The 22,645-nt window shown below is 49.1% G+C and overlaps 1 protein-coding gene across 1 annotated transcript; it reads right to left on the reverse strand.

The window, feature by feature from the left end:
• Nucleotides 1-212: 212 nt before the first annotated feature.
• On the reverse strand, nt 213-22,621 carry LOC129165456 (kinase D-interacting substrate of 220 kDa B). The gene is given in 32 exon segments (XM_070544522.1): nt 213-2,587; nt 2,663-2,893; nt 2,964-3,062; nt 3,140-3,277; nt 6,164-6,193; nt 6,574-6,693; nt 7,002-7,237; nt 7,422-7,600; nt 7,674-7,839; nt 7,922-8,063; nt 8,202-8,290; nt 10,706-10,911; nt 14,123-14,157; nt 14,264-14,404; nt 14,484-14,773; nt 14,950-15,101; nt 15,163-15,328; nt 15,409-15,588; nt 15,713-15,877; nt 15,944-16,121; nt 16,209-16,307; nt 16,402-16,500; nt 16,682-16,747; nt 16,750-16,782; nt 16,862-17,059; nt 17,145-17,243; nt 17,690-17,788; nt 17,877-17,975; nt 18,052-18,150; nt 18,334-18,432; nt 18,732-18,890; nt 22,430-22,621. Coding segments are annotated over 31 exon segments (5,223 nt in total). The 5' UTR covers nt 18,864-18,890; nt 22,430-22,621; the 3' UTR covers nt 213-1,429.
• Between the last annotated feature and the right edge of the window lie 24 nt (nt 22,622-22,645).

Raw genomic sequence — 22,645 nt, forward strand, 5'->3', positions numbered from 1 at the left:
ACTAGGCCAGCCTGTTACTTCCACACATCCACAAGTGAGCTGTACTGATGTATCCATGTCATCTGGTCTGCCTGGCTATACTGCTTATATATATATATTCTACGGTAATAAATGAAGGGATTTGCCTCAATGAAAGCTGCAATCCTTTATTTTCACATTAGGAGTTTTTTGCTGAACCGTAGTAAAATAAAAACCAGTCTGGAAGCAAGAGCAACATTTAACATCCAGTTTTATTCATCTTAGAGCACAAGAGTCACATGATCACAGGTTACTGGACACACGACTTCAACACCTTTACACAAATACCACCATCTAGTTAACAGCCTGTTTATTCAGCAGCAGTCTGGCTTTTATTCTGAAGAAAACCTTTAATGTAATAAGAGCTGAAATTTTATTCAAATGAAATGTTTTCATGTTTGTGGGATTCTGTTTTAATTTGAACATCTAAAATAATCTCAGACTGGTTTCAGTTTTCACTTCATTCTCGATAAATCAGATTTTTTTCATTTATTATCTGTGGCCATCTCAATTTGTTTTGAAACAACAAAAGAAAAATAAATAAATAAATAAAAAGCCATAAACTTTATTCTGCTGCACGTCAGAATACAACCCGACTGGGATTAAAACAACTTCCTGTCTGGACAGATTCAAACACAGATTTAACATCTATTATAAATACTGATGATCAATAAGCTGATGGAGCCAGAGGTAGAAAGATTAATCGGCTGAAATCTGGAGCTTTTCATATTTATTGAGACGTGATTATTGAAAATGTGCAAAAAGTCGTTCTAGAAACTAAAAGGACGCAGCAGCAGCTGTGTTGTTAGTAACTATTTAGTGTTTATTACTAATATCCATTCATCATGTATATAATTCAACTGACTTAAGCTCAGTAAATATCGTATGGTTTGCAGGAGGAGGACACGATGCTCCTAGCATCGAATCTGCTGAGTCATCAGTAAAGTACGGCGCTAGGGCTCTTACTGTGAAGGCCTAACCACGTCCCTAACACGGGCAGAGATTTTTCTACTTTTCCGATAGAAACTAGCTAAGTTAGTTAAGCTGCGCAGGTTTTGTCTCTTTGCCGCTGCAGAGGCGAATCGATGGACCTCTGGATCAAACAGCATCTGTCGACTTCTACAACAAAACGCCATTTTTAGGTTTACACAACATCTAATGACATCGACACCACACGGGACGTCTCAGCTAGATCAGATCTGATGTTAGTTTCTTCTTCATGAGAGCGAACCACACCGACATGCAGCAGGTTGTCCACCACGTCACCACAAAGCTTCACGTTCATCTACTCACTACAGCAGACAGCATGCGACTACGACGACTAACAAGAAGGACTCGGCCACGCCCACCGGCCACTCTTTGCCTCCATAAGATCAAAACCGAACTGGATTTCCTGGCGAGGACTTCCTCCTCACAGAATGCTCTCGCGCTCCTCGCTGAAGGTCACAGTGTCGGAGGACACGGTGCAGATCTCCGGCGGGTCTCCAGGCTTCAGGCCCCTCTTCAGGTGGACCACACGGACGTTCTCGTTGTTGGGACCAGGTCTGGCGGTGGAGCTTGGGGACATGATGATGTTGCCAGTGGAGGTCTGGTGGGAGGAGGTGGAGCTTTCTGTTGGTGGGCGGGGCCTGGTGCCCTGCTGGGCATTGGTGTAGTTGTTCAGGGTGACGTTGCTGGGCGTGCGGTTCAGGTTGTAGGACTTGGAAGATGGCCAGCTCTCTTCGGGGCTGCTGGCCAGCAGGCTGCACTGGTCCTCGGAGCAGATGGACATTCGGGTTACGGTCGGGTCCTGCAGGCCGCTCAGGCTGCTGGGTAGGCCGCGCTTCCTGGCCACGTTCTCCTCGTCCAGCTCAATGAGGTTGGCTCTCTCCAGCTGAGACAGATCCGCCTCCTCATCCTGCAGCGAGTGGTTAGGCGAGCTCTCGTTGGAGCGCACACCCGAGTCGGAGGAGTCCTTCTTGTCCAGCATGGCGTCCGACAGGTAGTCCTTCCCCTTCAGGGCGAGCGAGCCTCCTGGCAGCTTGGGGTCGATCGCCCTCTTGCCATCTTTCAGCTGGGATGGGTTATCAGACTCCTCAGACTCCTCGTCGTCACTGGTCAGCTTCTGGTAGCGAAGTCCGCTGGTGGCCTTCACCTTCAGGTCGGCGGCGCCCTGGAACAGCCCTCCCCTCTCAGCAGACAGCTTACGGGTCAGCAGGGACTTGGACGAGCCGTGGTCTCCTTTCTCGTCCTCCTCTGTGATCGGGTCAAGACCGTCGCCGTTGGAGGGGAAGTCGGTGTTGTCTGCCAATGGCTTGGCGCCGTTTCTCTTGTTGAAGGATTTTCATCCATCCTGCTCAGTGCCGTCTTTGCTCTTGTCTTCAGATGATGATGATGTCATGAACTGTCCTGGCTGTGGTTGGACGGGTTTCTCTGTGATGCTTCCCAGTTCCAACTGGGCCATCTGAGCAATGTACTCCTGGTAGGCATTGCGGTATTCCGCCTGCTGTTTGTCCGTCAGCTTGGCGATGTCGTTGGACGACTCCTGGGAGTTCAGACTGGTCATGCTGGCGGTCCGGTGTGCGATGCCCTGAGGACACACGGAGCACCTTAACAACCGTCCTCTCAGACCCACCTGGTTCTGGGAGGTCAGAACGCCACTTACCATCCAGGGTGTGTTTCCGTTCCGCGGCGCCTCATCCAGTCCGACACCACTCAGCTCCTCAAAGCTCAGGTTGAAGCTGTACATCGCCGAACCATCAGTGTTGGCGGCGCCAGCGTGGGGCGGGGCTAAAGCTCTCCTTCCCACCTCCACGGGGCCACCCACAATGCAGCCTTGCTCGCTGGCAGTTTCCTCGTGTAGGACCTGGCTCTCGATGTGGCGCATCTCCAGAACCTGTAGCAGAAGATGGGGTCAGACCCGGTTCTGGCAGTAAATGTGGTGCTGAGGGTTGTTTGGTGCTGACCATGGCTCTGAAGAGCTGCCAGTCTCCAAAGTTCATGTTCATCTCCTTCTTCAGCTCATCGATGTTACACTGAGACAGAACCCGGCCTTTCACGTTGGCCTGAAAACCAGAACAGAACAAACCCGTTAAACATCTGTTCCAGCGGGTCTCCTCCACGCATCCCGTGTCTCGCCGACCTTCCTGATGGTGGCGGTGTACTGTCCAATCATGGTCGGGTCCAAACCCTCGGTGTGACGCACGCGTTCACAGATGGAGTCCGTCGTCATGGCGCTGAGGAGGATGGAGGGAGCACCCGACACAATGGAGGCTGAACCCTGAACACACACACACACGCGTGCACACACGCTTATGGATATTAGCTTACAACACTTAGAGCAGGTCAGATGTGACTCTTTCATTCTGCTTTAATCTGCTTGGTAATAGTTAGTGGTTGGTTACTCAGTTAGTTAACCAGGCTGTGACATCATAAAACAACAAAAAAGATATTGAAACTTTATTCTGAAATCCTTTACCATCCTAACATCGGGTTTTATTCTCCAACTAGTTTTCCTCTGACGGATTTCCAGAATCACCTGAATTAATTCTTAAATGGTGGAAATTTCGGAAAATGTTCAAACTGACACTTACCATAACCAGTTAGTTACCGCAAACAGTTAGTTACCATAACCAGTTAGTTACGCAACCAGTTAGTTACTGCAACCAGTTAGTTACCGTAACCAATTAGTTACAGCAACCAGTTAGTTACCGTAACCAATTAGATACAGCAACCAATTAGTTACCATAACCAGTTAGTTACAGCAACCAGCTAGTTACCGCAACCAGCTAGTTACCGCAACCAGTTAAGTTACCGTAACCAGCTAGTTACATAACCAGTTAGTTACCGCAACCAGCTAGTTAACATAACCAGTTAGTTACCGTAACCAGTTAGTTACCTTAAGCAATTGGTTACCACAACCAGTTAGTTACCGTAACCAGTTAGTTACAGTAACCAGTTAGTTATCACAACTAGTTAGTTACCGTAACCAGTCTGGACCCAGATAGTAACAGAATGAAAAACTCTGATAGGAAACAACGAAGCTGAAACTAAAATTGGGTTTAATTACTTATTTATTACTGAAACCGAACAAAGAAACAATAATAATAATCATCATCATTAGCTGTTAAATTACAGGTAGTTTGTTTCCTCCAAAATAAAAGCTCGTCAGAGGAAGGGCTGCAACAACGAATCGATAAATTCGATGAAAATCGATTACTAAAAGCGTTGGCAACGAATTGCGTCATAGATTCGTTGTGTTGCACAACTCTTCCAAAAGCCCCCTCCCCTCCCGCCCGCCGTTGCGCGCAGGCCGGAGAGCCGGCAGGTGTTTGGAAGAGGAACATGGCAGAAGCAGCGAGACCCAAAAAAAGTAAAAACTTGGGAGCATTTTCAGTTAAATCAGGTGAAGACATTCGTTACCTGCAACGTTTGTAGGTCAGACTTAGCATGGCACGGGAGTACTACGGTGATGATGCAGCATCTTAAACGCAAGCATGTCAGAATCATCAGCGAGGAAGGAGAGAGCTCGGTGTCCGGGTAAGTTAAAAACTTCAAAAGTGATTCACCCAAGCCCCGGATTATTACACAGGCTAGACATGCCCTAAGCTCGTAAAAACAAGTCTATAAAATCGTAAGCGCAACGCTATTAGATAGGCGGGGGGGGGGGGGGGGGGGGGGGGACTCGCGCAGCTGCCAACCGGTTCCGCCGTCACATTCCCGCAGAAACTGGTTGATCACACCGGGGCCAGACCACTAGCATGTGGCTTTACAACCACAATGTCCTCAGAAGCGAAAACGCTTTTAAAAGGGAGGGAGGAGTCCTAACTGTTGCTGCAGGCGTGTTGTGTGAGAGTGCAGTTATGTACTGGTTAATATATTTTGGGGTTCAGTTGCTTTCATGTGGCCTAATGTGAGTCTATTTGGGATCATTGGAATGATCAGCAGCATTTCTTGATGTGACTTTATGGCAGTTGCCCAGGGCATCATCGCAAGGAGGGTGGCATTCATTTACTTTTGTTTTATTTGGTATTTTTTCAGTCATTTTTGGAAATGGTGATTAATTTTGATTAATTCACAGCCAATGTTTAATTACATTTAAAAATTGTTTGACATCCCCAATTATAATAAATGTCTACAGATGAGATCAAACAAAACAGATGAGAATTGCCTTTAAAGAGCAAGTCACCGCCAAATAAACTTTTTTTGCTGATAAACTAAATAAACGAGTGTCTAATCGTGCTGCAGACACGTGTCGTCAATAATTTGGCACTTAAGTGCATCTTAGTTAAAATTTAAATATTCTGCCTAAAACTGGCAGTGTTGTGCCGTTGTCAGGTAAAAACTCTGCACTGTATATTAATTTAAATCTGCCACCGCTATTGGCTGAGAAGTATGCTATGATGTAAACTGGTACATTATGATGTCACAATGCTGTCGTGAGCCTGAGTGTGTGTGTATTTGTTAGCGGCTCCGCCCTCTCGGTCTGCCAGGCAACAGCATGTGTTGCATTTTTCAAACATGAAGTGGGAGTGGAGTTAGACTCTGGTAGGGGTTGACTTGCTCTTTAAGCTGTTTAACTTGGACCAAGCATTTTAGGTCACAGATAGGTGTAGCTTAGGGTCTCTGTCTATACACCTTATAAGACAATTTAGGTGATGGCATGTTGTTTTTCTGCTATTGAACAGTTTTCTAATAATGTTGTGTTTAATAAAGTGAAGGAAGGAGACAAAATAACGTTTCCCTAGCAGTTTTTAAAAATGTCCCCATGTAATCCGATTAATCGATTAATCGTGTCGAGACCCCATCTGATTCATCGATTATCCAAATAATCGTTTGTTGCAGCCCTAGTCAGAGGGACAATTCCTGTTATTTAGCCGTGATCCCGTTTGTGCTCCGACATGCAGACGAAGACTCAGGTCTTTTGTTTCCTGGAGGTGGGGGTGGGGTGGAGAGGGGCAAAAAAAAAAAACGACTTCTGAAAAAGCTGGTGGGAAGAAGCTCCCAGTTTTCCCAGTTTCTGATCCCACTAGTCTCAGGAGTCTGCACCCTTTTCCTGCTCTAGGGGGTTTGAGGAAAACCGTCACAGCAAAAGATCAAAGGCTACAGGATGTGCAAGCAGGGTGCATGCTGGGAGATGTAGTACTTGTTAGGGAGGGTTCAGTACCTGCTTCCATTTCAAAGATGAATTCTTAGACTGCAGACAGAAGGACAGACAGACGAGGGATGAAAACAGCAGGATGAGCCACGAGACACAAACAGGAAATGAGTCTGATCTATAAACAAACATCAGCAGCTGTTTCCTGGAGCGTTACTCCAAAAAAACCACAGAAGAAGAGGAGCAAACGAGTGGAGCAGCAGCAGAAGAAACCATCAGGCAGTGATGATGACTCCAGATTAAATAAACTACAAATAATGAAAAACACAAATAAAGTTTCTGGAGAAAATAATTATGAAAAAATTAAATTAATTTTCTAAATGAGCCAAATTAAATTGGCCTCCAGTGATTCTGTTGCTGATGAACCAGAACCTTTTAGGTTCTGACCCAATTAATCGGCTCCGGGTCGTCGTACTTACGGGCGCGGCGCTGTCTCTGCTGAAGGTGCTTTTAGGAAGCGGGCGGAGATGATGGAGGTGTGGTGGGAAGGAGGCCGTGACTGGGCGTGGCAGCTGGTAAAGGTGGTGTGGAAAATATGGCTGAGGGGTGGGGGGGGAAGAAAATCAAAACAACGTTCATGGAGATGTCAACATGGAAAAAGTAAACAACTCAAATGAAGGAGGAAATCTCTGCTGCAGCTCCATCTGGATCAGCTGATTGGCCCTGAGAGCCGAGCTCGATGGTGATTGGTCGGCTGCCTGTCAGCAGAAATTTCCCTCAAAACAATCAAATCAAATCAAAGCAGAAAGAAACGAGGAGTGAACTGAACCAGGAGCATGCAATCACATGATGTGATGATGTCACAGCTCTACCAGGTGAGGAGGCAGTGGGCGGGGCCTGTACTAACCCTGTTGTAGAAGGGATGCTGTGGGCCGGCCATCCCGCTGTAGTAGCTGCTGTGAGGCTGCGGGGAGATGACGCCCCCTGGTGGCTGGTTGAAGGGTCCGCTGAAGGAGGCGGACGGCGAACAGGTGGACGACACCTGGCTGTAGACGGAGATGGGGCGGGGCTGGGCCTCCTGCAGTGGGATGGCTGGGTATGTGACTCCACCCATATTCATCTGCTCTCGAGCGGCACAAACATCTGGATCAGGAAGAGAACATCTGGGTTAGATGAAAAAAACCAAACAGTGGAACTGAAATGGAGAGAAAACATCTGGATCAGTAAAACCAGAGTCCAAAGACATCTGTCCCAGTTAAACAGGTAGGAGGACACGAACTTCTAATCCTTCTAATTCCTCTGCAGAAGAATCGCCTGCCAGTCTCACCTGAGATGATCTCACGGAGCTTTGGGTCCAGGTTGACGGTGCACGGCAAGAAGGTGTGAATGTCTCGGGCTGCCAGGACAGGAGTCCGCGAGGACAGGAAGACCTCGAAGCTGCGGACGTCTCCGTCGATCTCCAGCAGCGGCTCTACATCTTTGGTGGTGGGGATGTTTTTGGACACTCTGACGAACGAGACACATCAGATGCTGAACAGAACTGGAGGTTCCGGGACCGGAGCTGAAGGAGACCTCTGACCTGTCGTAGATGGACTTGAGCGTGGTCTGGTCCGAGACCCCGTCCGTCTCCTCCAGGTACAGGATGAGCCAGGATGTCCTGTAGGGCCACTGCTCCGTCAGGTTGATCCAGGACGCCAGGCGGTCCCAGTTAAAGCTGATCTGATTGGCTCGTAGCAGACGACCTGGACAAAACAGGAAGAGGCGGGTTTATCGACCGTCACGGATCCAGATGGACTGGAGGCTGATGGGAAGTCCCGTATCACCTTTTGACGGAGACGATGTTCAGCAGCCTCCTCATGGACTGCGGGCTGATGTCGCTGAACCAGTCCTCCGTCACCATCAGCTTCGTCAGGTCGAAGGACATCTGACGGGTCACGGAACGCTGCACCTGACGGCGCCGGTACGTGTCCTGCATCCACACAACACAGGTCACATGACCTCAATCAGCTGAGCCACAGCAGGACGGCAGTGACACGAAATGAGACCAATCATCAGACAAAACTGTAATTATTACACACACACACGCACACACACACACACACCCTACCCGGCGGTTCAGCGTGGTTTTGCTGCCAAACTTGGTGATCTCTCCCAGGCTGTGCTGAGACAACTTCCTGTCCAGCTCCTCGTGCCAGCCTACAGGACACAAACAGGAAGTAGGTCATGACTTGTCTCCAGCAGGAATCTGCTGCCTCTGCGGTCCAAACAGACGTTTCCAGCTTTTCCACAAGCTTTTGATCATTTTAATAAACATCTACAGAAGAACAGAGCCATGAAAAACTTATTTTGTCTTCAGATTTCTGAAAACTTAAGGATTTCGTGCACTGAAACTGCATTAGTGAAAGTTACAATGATATTCTCATGGCCTCAGATAAGAATCTTGTGTCTGTTCTAGTCTTGTTAGATCTCAGTGCTGCCTTTGACACAGTTGATCACAAGGTTCTTTTAGAAAGACTTGAACATGCTGTAGGGATCAAAGGAACAGCGCTAGGCTGGTTTAAATCCTACCTGTCAGACAGATTTCATTTTGTAAACGTACACGACAAATCTTCATACTCCAGGGTTACTTGTGGAGTACCACAGGGTTCAGTGCTTGGACCAATTCTTTTTACTACATATATTAGGGGTGTAACGGTACGCTAACATCATATTCAGTTTGGTGCTTTTAAGAGCTGGGTTTGATGAATTGCTGGTATATAATATTTATTTCATGTCTGAAGCGGCTCCTATAGCGAGCAGAAGCAGGTGTCATCACAGGTGCTGATCTAGCATCTTTAATTATTTCACAGGTTATTAGTGCAGCTATGAGCGTCACGATCATACAGACACGTGTTTGACTGTTGATGCTCCTGTTTTTATTTCTGCAGTGAGCCTAAAAAACTCCCCTCACACCGCCCAGAGGTTCTCCTTTATAACTCGTATTAAATAACGAACTTCCTCCGCGCCGTGTTTTTGTTGTAGGATGAAAACTTTACATCAATTGTCCCAGCGGGAAGTTCAGCAGACGTGTCTGTTTACATTTTAGCCACTGCGTGCCGACAGTGTGAGAGAAGGGAGGGAGGGGCTAAGAGACGCTCCCTTCATCTACGGGGTCCAGCAGTAGCTCCAGCAGCAGTGACAGCCAGCTGATTCGATCCGCTCTGAAAGGCCTTGATCAGAATTTGCAGATCACATTTTTTAAACGACAATCAGGCACGTGCAGCCATCATGCGTCACTCAATACAGCGTCTGTGCGGAAACTCGCCTAGGAACTTTTATCTGCTGCACTTAAATTACGCAAATGGACCCAACCGAATAGCAGGGTTTCCCCCCAGGGCTTTATAAGCCTGGCGGCCTGCAAAGCTTTCCTTGGCCCGCCCCTCCCCCATCCCCGACCGTGTCCGCTGACACGAACGGCGCAACCAAACTAGAGCCCTCCATCAGCTGATTCTGGTGAGAAACAGCAGCAGAAAGTGTGCAACCCCCCCCCCCCCCCCCCCCCCGGCTCTCACACGTGCACGAGCGTGTGTGTGTGCGTGCGTGAGCTCTGTCTTCTCCATCACCAGTGAGTTGTGGTGGCTGGCTGCTTATACTGAGCCAGGATCCTCTGGAGGTTTCTTCCTGTTAAATGGGAGATTTCCTCTCCACTGTCGCTGCATGCTTGCTTAGTATGAGGATTGCTGTAAAGTCTCTGACACTAGTCAGTGACTCGATGCAACCTGCTGGGTTCCTTATATAGGAAACCTTTTACTGATTGGCTTCATGAACATACCTGTGTTGGGATGAAGGTCCTTGAGGCGACTCTGGTCCTGATTATAAAAAACTGAACTGACCCCAAAATTCCACTATCTCCGCTCCGCCCCCGCTTTCTGCTGCCGCTCGCTTCCGAACTCAATTTTTACTGGTACCCGCTCTACAACGGCTCCGCTCCGGTGCGGAGACCTGAGGTGCGCAAACAGGCATGCGCAGGATTTTCGAGATCTTGCGATACAGTCCAAGCAATAAACGCGGAAGTTAGATCCAAACACCCGTTGTGTGGGAGAAGCATCGAAATGAACCGTTTAATCTGCCCATCATTTGTGTTGAGAGATCAGCAGAGTTTGGATCAACAAAGGGCGACTACTTTGACAGTGGAAACTGTATTTATGGCTTATTTTTGTGCATTTAAACTTCAGCCGCCATTGATAGTTGTTAAAAGTTGTTAAACCTGTGCATATGAAACAAAAAACGCATTTTGTTTATCGATTTATTGTGAAATAACGGAAGTTGTGCTTGCTCCCTTTCCTGTTGGGCGGTTGTGATTTCTGTCCATTGACTGCGGAGGTGCTCCGGCGTCCGGCAAAAATAGAATCGATCCTATTTTTGCCAGATGGCGGAACGGCGGGCGGCGCAGTGCGCCACACGGCCGCAGTGGTGGAACAGCTCTGATTGACTACAACGGGACCGTTTTTGCTGCGGAGTTCTTGCCGGAGTGGAGATAGTGGAATTTTGGGGTGAGTTGGACCTAGAGTGATGGGAGGGAACGGGGGGGTGGGGGGTGGGTGGGTGGGTGGGGGGGTCTGTAGTCGTAACCTTCAGCGTTGGCGGCGTCCCCGTTGGCAGGCGCAGCGGCGGTGCACATCTTCTTGGCGGTGGAGAGTCCACGGCTGTTGAGGAAGACCGGCAGCTGGACGATGTTCCTCATATAGTCGTGTCCGTTGATGTTGGAGTCTCTAAGGACACTGTTCAGGTTCTGGTTGATGGCTTTGATGATGATGTGAGGGTCGCTGGCGAAGATCAGAATCAGAAAATCAGAATCAGAAAAGGTTTATTGCCATTGTCAGTGAACAAGCAGTTCACAAACTAGGAACTTGTTTCGGTACTAATGTGCCACATATAACATGAATAATACATTTCAGAAATAGAATAAGTAGAATAAAATATAATAAACTAGCATAAAACATTCAGCTATAAAAAAGGCAGATAGTGGTAACATGGCCGATAACGTGACGTAGTGTCGAGTACAGAAGACGAGCATGGTTGTGTGTTTATAAGCTATTTACAAGTCTAACGGCAGATGGAAAGAAGCTGTTCTTATGGCGGGAGGTTCTGGTCTGGATGGACCGTAACCTCCTGCCTGAGGGAAGCGGCTCGAAAAGTCTGTGTCCCGGGTGAGAAGGGTCAGCTGCAATCCGGCCTGCACGCCTCCGAGTTCTGGAGACGTACAGGTCCTGGAGAGATGGAAGGCTGCAGCCAATCACCTTCTCAGCAGAGCGCACAATGCGCTGCAGTCTGTGTTTGTCCCTCACCGTGGCTCCAGCGTACCACACAGCGATGGAGGAAGTGAGGATGGACTCAATGATGGCCGTGTAAAACTGCACCATCATCTGGGTCGGCAGCTTGGCCTTTTTCAACTGCCGCAGAAAGTACATCCTCTGCTGGGCCTTTTTGATCAGGGAGCTGATGGATGGCTCTCACCTAAGGTCATGTGTGATGGTGGTTCCGAGGAAGCGGAAGGAGTCCACAGTGGTGACGGGGGTGTCCGTCAGGACGAGGGGGAGAGATGGGGCTGTGACTTTCCTGAAGTCCACAATCATCTCCGCTGTCTTCTGAGCACTGAGCTCCAGGTTGTTGCTGCTGCACCAGTACGCCAGCCGTTCCACCTCCCTCCTGTAGGCGGACTCATCACCGTCAGAGATGAGCCCGATGAGGGTGGTGTCGTCCGCAAACTTGATCAGTTTAACGGAGTCATGGCTCGAGGTGCAGCAGTTTGTGTACAGGGAGAAGAGCAGAGGAGACAGTACACAGCCCTGTGGGGATCCTGTGCTAATTGTCTGAGTGGTGGAGACATTCTTCCCCAGCCGCACGCACTGCCTTCGGTCCGTCAGGAAGTCAGTGATCCACCTGCAGGTGGAATTGGGTACGTTAAGCATGGAGAGCTTGTCCTGGAGCAGAGCAGGGAGGATGGTATTGAACGCAGAGCTGAAGTCCACAAACAGGATCCTAGCGTAGGTTCCCGGGGAGTCCAGGTGCTGCAGGATGAAGTGGAGGGCCAGGTTGATGGTGTCGTCTACAGACCTATTGGCTCTGTATGCAAACTGCAGAGGGTCCAGGAGGGGGGAGGTGAAGGACTTGAGATGAGGGAGGACCAGGCGCTCAAAAGACTTCATGACTACAGACGTCAGCGCCACAGGCCTGTAATCATTCAGTCCAGTGACATGGGGTTTCTTAGGCACAGGAACAATGGTGGACAGCTTAAAGCAGGCTGGAACATGGCAGGACTCCAAGGAGATGGTAAAGATGTCCGTGAAGATTGGAGACAGTACCTCTGCGCAGTGTCTCAGGGTTGCGGGGGAGACACCGTCCGGGCCCGGGGATTTCCGAGGGTTTTGCTTACGGAAAACCCTGAGCACATCCTTTTCTTTCACTGAGATGGCAATGGAGGGGGAGGGGTGGTCAGCGGGGACTGTACTATTCACAGTGGTGAAGGTGGTGGGGGAGGCATGTGACACCAGAGTGGCTGAAGAAACCTGTGCAGTAGGGGGTGTGGGGGATGGGTGTTGCACTTCAAACCTTGCATAAAAGGAGTTGAGTCGTTCAGCCAGTTGTAGGTCGTCAGCAGCATGTTGGGCTCTGGGCTTGTAGTTTGTGATTTGCCTGAGCCCTCTCCAGACAGAGGCGGAGTCATTGTTAGAGAACTGCTCCTTTAGTCGCTTGTTGTACAGAGATCTCGCCTTCTTCAACTCTTTTGAGAACCTGTACTTAGCGCCCTTGTAGCTCTCTCTGTCCTTAGCTCTGTGAGCTGCTTCTTTCTCCCTCCTCAGCTCCCTCAGTTTGGGTGTGAACCAGGGCTTATCGTTGTTAAAAGTGGCCCTGGTTTTAGTTGGAATAATGCTGTCCTCACAGAATTTTATGTATGATGTCACAGTGTCTGTATATTCATCCAAGTTGTCTGTGGCAGATCCAAACACGTTCCAGTCTGTTGTGTCCAGACACACGCGAAGCTCCTCCACAGCCTCGCAGGTCCACTTTTTAGTAGTCCTCACTGCAGGCTTGGAGAGCTTCAGCCTCTGCCTATATGAGGGGATGAGGTGAATCATGGCGTGGTCTGAGAAGCCGAGAGCAGCACGCTGCACGGCTTGATAAGCTCCACTGACTGTAGTGTAGCAGTGGTCCAGCGTGTTCTGCTCTCTTGTCGGGCATTTAACAAACTGTCTGTACTTAGGCAATTCCTAGCTCAGATTTGCCTTGTTAAAGTCCCCGAGGATAATAACTAGAGAGTCCGGAAAGGTCTGTTCCACACTTAGGATCTGCTCCGCGAGCGCACGTTGTGCCTCGCGCACGTCCGCGCACGGCGGGATGTAAACAGCGGCCAGAATGAATGAAGCGAACTCACGTGGGGAGTAGAATGGCTTACAGTTTATGAAGAGGAATTCCAGGGCAGGAGAACAGTGCTGGGAAATCACAGTCACATCCGAACACCAGGCATTGTTGATGTAGAAGCAGACACCTCCACCTTTTGTCTTTCCTCCGGATAAGACCCGCTGTCTGTCGGCGCGGATGAGCTGGAATCCCTCCAAATGGAGCGCGCAGTCCGGGATCTGCTCGCTGAGCCATGTTTCCGTAAAGCACAAGACAGAAGAGGAAGAAAAGTCTCTGTTCCGTCTCATCAGCAACGCCAGTTCATCCGTCTTGTTACTGAGTGAGCGGACATTTGAGAGGAAGATCCCAGGTAAGGGCGTACGTGAGCCGCGTCTCCGTAGACGCACGAGCACTCCCGCACGTTTACCTCTTCTACGGCGTCTCACTTTCTTAATAAAAAAGTGGACCAAATCCGCCACACTCACTAAAAAAACTGGAAGTAGGTCCGTCGGTGTTGATGATCTGACGCTTAGAAGCTGTTCACGGGTGTAAGAGCACGCTGACACACAATTAACAGACAAAAACAAACAAAACACGACGCACGTTAGCACCAGGGCGACCATCCTCGGCGCCATCTTGGTCAAGATGGAGATGAAGGGACCTTTGGAGAATAAAACCCGAACCTGCGGGGCAGAAGGAACCAAATGGGTCACTGCTGAAGAACATTGGCGCTTTTTATCTCCACATGAACTCAGATTAGAGGACTTCCTGCTGGAGAAGTCTCCTCACCGTGTCGAGCATCTGCAGGACTTTGTCCTGCTCGCACGAGTCCAGACCATCGATGACGACCACCAACCTTGTCTGATGCTGTGTGAAGCTGTCGATGGTCTTCGCCATCCTCGCCATCAGCTCCACCTCATGCTTCAGCACCTGCAGGACAAAAGAAGCAGAAGGGCAGCTGAAGCCAGTCAGAAGGTCACGGTCAAACACAGCCTGCAGCCATGCTCACCTTCATGAAGCCCTCGCTCTTCAGTTTGTGCATCCTGTTGGCAGCGCCGTGGAGCCGCTTCCTCTGCGAGTTCAGCACCGAGTCCGTGACCTGCCACCACGTCTTACAGTTCAGCAGCAAGGCGAGGCCGACCACGCTGCCGATGGCGATCAGCACGGCGTTCACCTTCTGGTTCTCGCTGTCCACTTTAAAGATGGCCAGCAGCACCATGCCGCTGATGAGGCAGACCAGCACAAAGATGAAGAGGAAGAAGGACGGCACGCAGCAGATCTTCTTCCACTCGCTCTTACCTGCAGGAAAAAGAACAGAAGAAAAGCTGCAGGGCTCAGAGCGTTCGTCAAACACAGCTAGAAACACGAGCGGGACTAGAACGTCCCCTGCTGGGTGACAAACTTCTACACAACCACAACCAGGCCCAGGGCGGAGCCGTGAGGATCTCCAGAGGTCCACGCCCCACATCTGTTACCTTTGGTCTCCTCGGTGCTGAAAACTCTGAGCAGGCGCGTGGCGAGGAACCCAAACTCTCTCTCGCAGGCGTCTGAGAGAGTCGCTATCATCTCAGCCATGGACGTCTCTCCTCCGACGCTGACAAGACGGTTGTAGTCTGTGAACAGGAACCTGTCGGAGAAACCAGTTGAGCGTTGTTTCTACGTGTTCCCCATGAGCATCTCTGTGTTACCTGACAGGTAGAGCCTTGGTGCTCTGCACCGGCAGCTCCGGCGGGTTGATGAACATCAGCTTCAGCAGCAGCTGCAAATATCTGGTTTGCCGAGCCAGACGGGTGCTGAGCTGCCGCGCCCATGCCCAGTTATCACCCTCCATGTGCCCGCCGAAGTACACGAGAACTGCAGAAGACTCAGATTAGTTCGCCTGTAGCGGGCTGGGGGGTGGGGGTGGGGAGGGGGTGGGGGGGTTCACATCTCACCAAAGAAAAGGTAGATGAGGGTGAGCATGCTGATGGAGACGGCGAAGGCGAACAGCGGGTCAACACTAAAGCCGAGGACGACGGCCGCAGAGCCGCAGAAGAGCAGAGACAGGAAGACGATGACCTAGGAGAAACGGAACAACGGCTCAATCTGCTGCCCGGCGAAAGTCTTCATCTCATCTGAGGAGGAGCAGTAGTTAACTCCTGCGTGTGTGTGTGTGTGTGTGTGTGTGTGTGTGTGTGTGTGTGTGTGTGTGTGTGAGTGTGTGTGTGTGTGTGTGTGTGTGTGCGCGTGCAGACTCACCCTCCAGCTTCTTGAGCAGGAAGGACTTGCCACTCCCCCACTGAGCTTACAGACCCACACAGATGGGCGGCTGCATGGTGGGCTCGCTCAGGATGTCGGCCAAGGCCGAGCTGTACAGGTCGTAGCCTAGCATGTCCCCGTCTGTCTCTGTGGGGGACAGGTGACCTGCAGGGGGCGGGGCATATCACATCACAGGCGTAACACCACATAGACTAACAGAGACGAACGTACGCGCTCCGAAGATCTGTGTGAGGATGCTCTTCTGGTGGCTGCAGTCGATGTTGTACGGCGTTTCTCCAGCCTTGTTGGGTTGGTACAGCAGGCGGCCATCTTTAGGGTTTCGGAGCAGGAGCTCAGCCAGACGGCGACTCCGGCCGCGGATGGCAATGTGGAGCGGCGTGTCTCCTTTCTGGACAAACAGAACCAGCAAGATGAACCTTCTAAACCCGGAGGAGGTCTGAACTGGTTCTGGTTCTGCTTCCGGCGAGGCTCTTACCTTATCGACAGACGACACTTTGGCTCCTTTATCCAGCAGCAGCTCCACGATATCGATGTTCCTCATCTTTGTTGCTTTGATCAGCGGCGTCTCGCCGTCCTGAAGTGGAATAAAAAAACTCCCGATTGTTCTCTGCCAGTGGGCGGCACTTATAAGAGGAGAGCGAATAGGTGAGGGTGTGTTCAGGTGTCACCTTGGTGCAGGTTTCGGTGTCGGGGTTGCACTGCAGGATGTCCCTCACCATGGTGGCGTTCCCTTTCTCCACGGCCCAGTAAAGAGCCGTTTTATTCTCCTGAAAGAGACAGACGCATCGTGAGAAACCCCTCGTCTCTTGAACATCTAAATGTCGCCAGGAAGTAGAGGTTAGGATTAGGATTAGGGCGACAATCTCAGCAGCAGGTCAGATTAAAACGTGGTCGATCATCAGGTTAAAAGATTCCTGGTATGGATCGACGCCCGCTCCATGAGCTCACCTGTCCTCGGATGTCAATGTCGGCATATTTGTGCAGCAGCGCTCTGACGATCTCCACGTGCCCCCCCCCCTCACCGCACCGATCAGCACCGTGTCGCCGCTCTGTAACACACAGGACACCGTTAAGTCCCGCCTGCAGCAGCGCCCTCTAGTGGACGTGTCATTCTGGTGTCCGTCTCACCCGGTCAGGAATGTTGACGTACGTTCCTGCGTCCAGTAGGTCCTGGACGATCTCAGTGTGTCCCTCCTTGGCGGCGATCATCAGCGCCGTGTTCCCATCTTTATCGGTCATGTTGACATTCGGGTTTCTCTTCAGGAGCTCCTTCACCACCTCCGAGTATCCGCCCTTCACGGCCACGATCAGAGCCGTCATAGAGTTCTAGAGACCGGGAAACAGAAGTTATCAGCTGATGAGATGGTTGGTCCAACCGGTTCTGAGTTCTGGACCATGAGAGAGTACGTACCGCCCCCTCCTGGTCCACGTCAGCGCCGTTCTCCAGCAGGTGCATCACACAATCATAGTGTCCCTTCCTGGCTGCCCATATCAAAGACGTGGTACCATACTGTTACACACACACACACACACACACACACAAACACACACACACACACACACACACACACACACTGTTTTATTTGATTAGATAGTGTGTGCCTCTTCTGAAAGCTCTTAGGTGTTTTGTATTTTATAATAATAATAATAATAATATAATAATGATAATATTAATAATAATAATAATAATAATAATAATATAATAATGATAATAACAATGATGATAATAATGATAATAACAATGATGATAGTAATAATAATGAGGATTTATTGAGTCATTTTCCTCTCACTCTGAGGTGTTTTGGTTGGTTTTTCTATCTGACTCTAGAGGATTCCTACTGATTATGACTCTTCTGCTGCTCCAGGTGGATGGCAGCCACTTATGACAGAGAGGTGTATACAAGGAATTGATTATGTTGTAACCTCACACAGTCAGCCTGTTTTGTTTTGTGTCACCTTATCTGAACAGTTGACTTTGGCTCCATTCTGCAGCAGCAGCTTGACGATTTCCGAGTGTCCTCGACCTGCGGCCCAGATTATGGGATAGACACTGTACTGCTCAGAGAGACGAGAGGAGGAGATCAGAATCAGACATCCAAGTGTGTTCCTGCATCTGCACACGCATCCTGACTGAGTGTGTCACCTGTCCGGTGGTGTTGGGGTTAGCGCCGTGCTCCAGCAACAGCTTGAGTACCTCCAGACGTCCTTTATAAGCTGCCTACATCAGAGCCGTCCAGCCGCCCTGTCACACAACCAGAAAACACCACAGATGTTTTTCTATAGCTTAGACTACATTTCCCATGAAGCTTTGCACCCACCATGTCTCTGTGCTCGATGTAGGCGCTGTTCTCCAGCAGCTCCTTTACCACCTCCAAGTGACCCTCTTTAGCTGCAGAGATCAGTGCTGACCAGCAATCCTGTAACACACAGAGGCCACGTTACCACGGAAACAGCAGCCATTATCCCACCTGTCTCCTAGCAACCACAGAGTCCCAGAAAGGAAGGGGGTGGGGTGAATGGGAACGAGTCTGTTTGTTTAATGGAAGTCAGACAAAATGACTTCTGAGGGATGGAGGTGTGGGTGCGCTTATTTTACTCACCACATCATCCAGGTTGACGTTGGCTCCCCTCCTAATGAGCTCCTGGACGATCTCCAGGCTGCCCTGCTCCGCCGCCAGCATCAGAGTCGTCTGACCATTCTGGAAACAAAATAAACTAATAAATAAAAACCTAATTTTAAAAATGTAGCAGCATTAACGTCCAGCTCAGCAAAAACAGAAAGATGAGAAATAATAATAAAATACTGGAAACAACACAAGCAACCTAGTAAAACATACATAAACATGACAAAATATAAATAAATCATTACAGTTATATTCATCTAAAGGGGCAGATGAAGAAGAACTATGATAAAAATAATAATTTAGCATCCTGACAAGCAGGTTGTTGTTTATTTTCCTGCGGTCTCTCTGATGTTGCCGTATTTATCTGGACGTACGTCGCTGCGCCCGTCCACCTCCTTGAAGCGGTCCAGATGAGCCTTCAGAGCGGCCAGGTTCTCCTCCTCCACGTAGCTGAACAGGTTCTGGATGGCCAGCGTGGTCATCTTGATGGACGTAGTGGTGTCCATGTCTGCGGTCCGTTGATGCGCCCCCTGCTGGAGGACGGGGGACAGGAGGCTTTTAGGGAAGCTGTTCATCTGTATATGGCGTTTGAAGCGTGCCACAACCCGTGCACGCGGATTGGGTCCACAGCGCGCGTGTGAACGGGAATCGCGAGCGAAAATATACATGGCAGCGCGCGTGTGAACGGGACTCGCGAGCGAAAATATACATGGCGAGAGGTCATTTGTGCACTGAGAGGGAGCAAACTGTGTCTGTGAGTGCACAAGGATGTGCACAAGTGACAAACCTGCGTGCGCGCGTTGTCAACGAGCACACGGCAGAGGAAAACGTGCGCGCGGCAGCCTCTGTGCGCACTCAGCAGCCTCTCTGCGCGCTCGGTTTCTGACTCCTGCTCGCTCGGCTGTAAGGGCTTTTGGCACTCTGGAGGCGTGGCCTGTGGCAGATCTTCTCTGTCCTCTGATTGGTTAGTTTACGCCGCACTTTACCCTCTACCTATCTATATAAAAAAGTCTGATATTCAGTAGTTGTTGGCATAGCTCAGCTGGGAGAGCGGGTGACTCTCGCCCCGGAGGATCCAGGTTCGAGTCCGGGCAAGGAAAATGCAGTAGATGTCCGAATGTTTGCTGGGCAGTGTTTTAAAAAGTGCACATAAGCTAGATGGTTTTAACCATATAAAATTACATTTTTTGTGATACTGGAAAAATACATACTGAAATAAAACTACTGATTGAAAACTTTATGACTGTGGTTGTACAATATATGACTCACTAATACAGAGAGAGAGAGAGAGAGAGAGAGAGAGAGAGAGAGAGAGAGAGAGAGAGAGAGAGAGAGAGAGAGAGAGAGAGAGAGAGAGAGAGAGAGAGAGAGAGAGAGAGAGAGAGAGAGAGAGAGAGAGAGAGAGAGAGAGAGAGAGAGAGAGAGAGAGAGAGAGAGAGAGAGAGAGAGAGAGAGAGAGAGAGAGAGAGAGAGAGAGAGAGAGAGAGAGAGAGAGAGAGAGAGAGAGGTTCATTAATGAATTGTTTATTTTTTTCAGTATTTAATTGCCAAATTATCCTTTCAAATAATTAATTGATGAGTTACATAATTGTCCATTTAGAATTGTTGAATGGACTGAGTCAAGTTTGGTGCACTTTATATATTTCAAAACATGTTTTTTTATTTTAATGATGCATATAAATAATTTAAATGTTAATTTAATGAAATATTTCTATTTTTTCATTACCTCACCCTTGTTTTGACAAAAACGGGACCTTGCTGGATAATATCACGGAGAAACTATTTGTTCACAGTACATGGCTCAGTGAGGATCTGTATACCAAAGGAGGAGATACTCAGAAATCTGTCTGCACATTGTTACAACCCAGACTGGAAGTGGTGGGCTGTAATAAGAAAGGAGACCAAACAGAGGAGTGGGGGGTTCAACAACTGATTTATTTAACCAAAGTAAGGATTTACTAAAGCAAGCATCTAGCTTATGTGCACTTTTTAAAACACTGCCCAGCAAACATTCGGACGTTTAATGACAGTTGAACGGTCACAACTGTAAAATAATATCACAGGAATTAGGAAAGAATAATATGACATCAACTCTATGTTTCTTGGCCGGACTCGAACCTGGATCCTCCAGAGTGAGAGTCACCCGCTCTCTCAGCTGAGCTATGACAGCAACTGCTGAATCTCAGATTTTTTTATATAGATAGGTAGAGAGTAAAGTGCGGGGTAAACTAACCAATCAGAGGACAGGGAAGATCTGCCACAGGCCACGCCTCCAGAGTGCCAAAACTCCTCACAGCCGAGCGAGCGGAATTAGAAACCCAGCGCGCAGAGGCTGCCGAGCGCGCAGAGAGGCTGCCGCGCGCGCACGTTTTCCTCTGCCGTGTGCTCGTTGGCAACGCGCGCACGCAGGTTTGTCACTTGTGCACATCCTTGTGCGCTCACAGACACAGTTTGCTCCCTCTCAGTGCACAAATGACCTCTCGCCATGTATATTTTCGCTCGCGATTCCCGTTCACGCGCGCGCTGCCATGTATATTTTCGCTCGCGAGTCCCGTTAACACGCGCGCTGTGGACCCAATGCGCGTGCACGGGTTGTGGCACGGGTCTGACCCGATATCTGTAACAACCTCTGAAGCCTGTAGGGGGCTCCACTCCGAGTGGTGGGCGGAGCCTGTTGGGGTCTGTGCTGCTGAGATAAACCTGCTGCTGCAGACTCAACTCTGACTGAAGTCTAACCTGAACTGACCCTGGACCAGCCTGTGGGTTCTGCCCACCCGCTGATATGGACTTCAACAGGCTTTACCCTCCACTTCATAAAGATGTGCAGCCGTCACCATGGCAACAGCCTCCATATGGGTGAACGTAGATGACAGGATCAGGTCTGCTCCGGCTTTATCCAAACAACACGAGCACTATCCACAGAACGGTTCTGATCCAGACCAGAAATACAAACCACCCGACACCTCCCTAAAGTGATGCTGATGCTGAGCACATGACCCCCACCCCCTCTAAGCAAGTCCTTGATGGCTGAACATCAGGTCCGACTAAGACCTGGAGGAGACCACAGACGGGTCCGGACCGGTTCTGGGGTAAAACCAGACCTGATCATGTCTGAGTAGAACTGTTCTTTCAACCTGATCGAAATCTAGCATGCAAGGATTTCCCTGCAGAACCCTGTGGAACCTTCTACATCTGTTCTCCACTCGGTCTCAAGAAGGTTAGAACTCCTGGAAACACAAGAAGTGTCCATTTTAATGCATCTGGGTTTTTTTTTTTTTTTTTTTTGTAGCTGAGGAGGTGTTTTAGGTCCTCCCAGCACAGAAATGGGTTTCTTTTCCCTTTTTTAGAACGTGGGTTGATTTTCTACGTTAGAATTAAAACCTTTTGTTTGAGCTAACGTTATAAATAATCAAAATAAACAGCACAAAGCAGTCTGCTAGAAAAACAATCTTCTGAACTAATTTTAGCTGTTTTAGGATTAATTTGATTGTAATTTGTTTCTTTATTCTGTTAACAGAAATAAATTATTGTGTCTCTTAAATAAAAAACATGTCGATAAACACATTTTACTGTTGACATCAAATCTAGAGATTTTAATTTCATTCATTTTAGAAATGACATGATTTTAGAAACACCTGAGTAAAGACTGCAAATAATAAATGAATGAGAAAATAAATGTTCGAAAGCAGAAAAACACCAGCTTAAATATTTAACATTTAAACATGAAATAAATTCGCAGCAATTTAATATTAAAGTCCTTTAATCTCAGTATTAACCCGGAGCATAAACAGGCGCGTTTATGGTTCATAAAGTGTAAATATTAAACCTGCGTCAGATAACAGCAGCAATAACCTTCATGCTGTCGGACAGATCCACTCATTCACCCATTCACTCTTTCACCGCCTGCAGCTCAAACAAAAACCCAACAAAGCATCTGAATCTGAAGACTTCAGCCATGAACGCGTCACATAGCAACACATGAAGGGGACCTGATTCACTCCGACGGATCGATAATTAATCGATGACAGGAAAAGATGCTAGCGGAGAGGCGAGGGAACAGAAGCGGCTTTACCTTTAAATAAGAGCTAGATTCGGTTTAACGGTCCGGGTTCGGGCGGGTTTCAGAGCTTCTCCTTGGCCTGTGTTAAAATGAAAGCATTCGGTCATTCTCCATCCCGGACAACCGCTGCAGCCATCTTGATCAGAAAGAATAAAAGCCGAGAGCCGAGAACAACAGCGCAGCCAATCATAGCCCGCCCCCGCATCAGGTTAGCCAATCTACGGCCAG

This window comes from Nothobranchius furzeri, chromosome 2 (genome assembly GCF_043380555.1).
Source record: "Nothobranchius furzeri strain GRZ-AD chromosome 2, NfurGRZ-RIMD1, whole genome shotgun sequence".
NCBI lineage: Eukaryota > Metazoa > Chordata > Actinopteri > Cyprinodontiformes > Nothobranchiidae > Nothobranchius > Nothobranchius furzeri.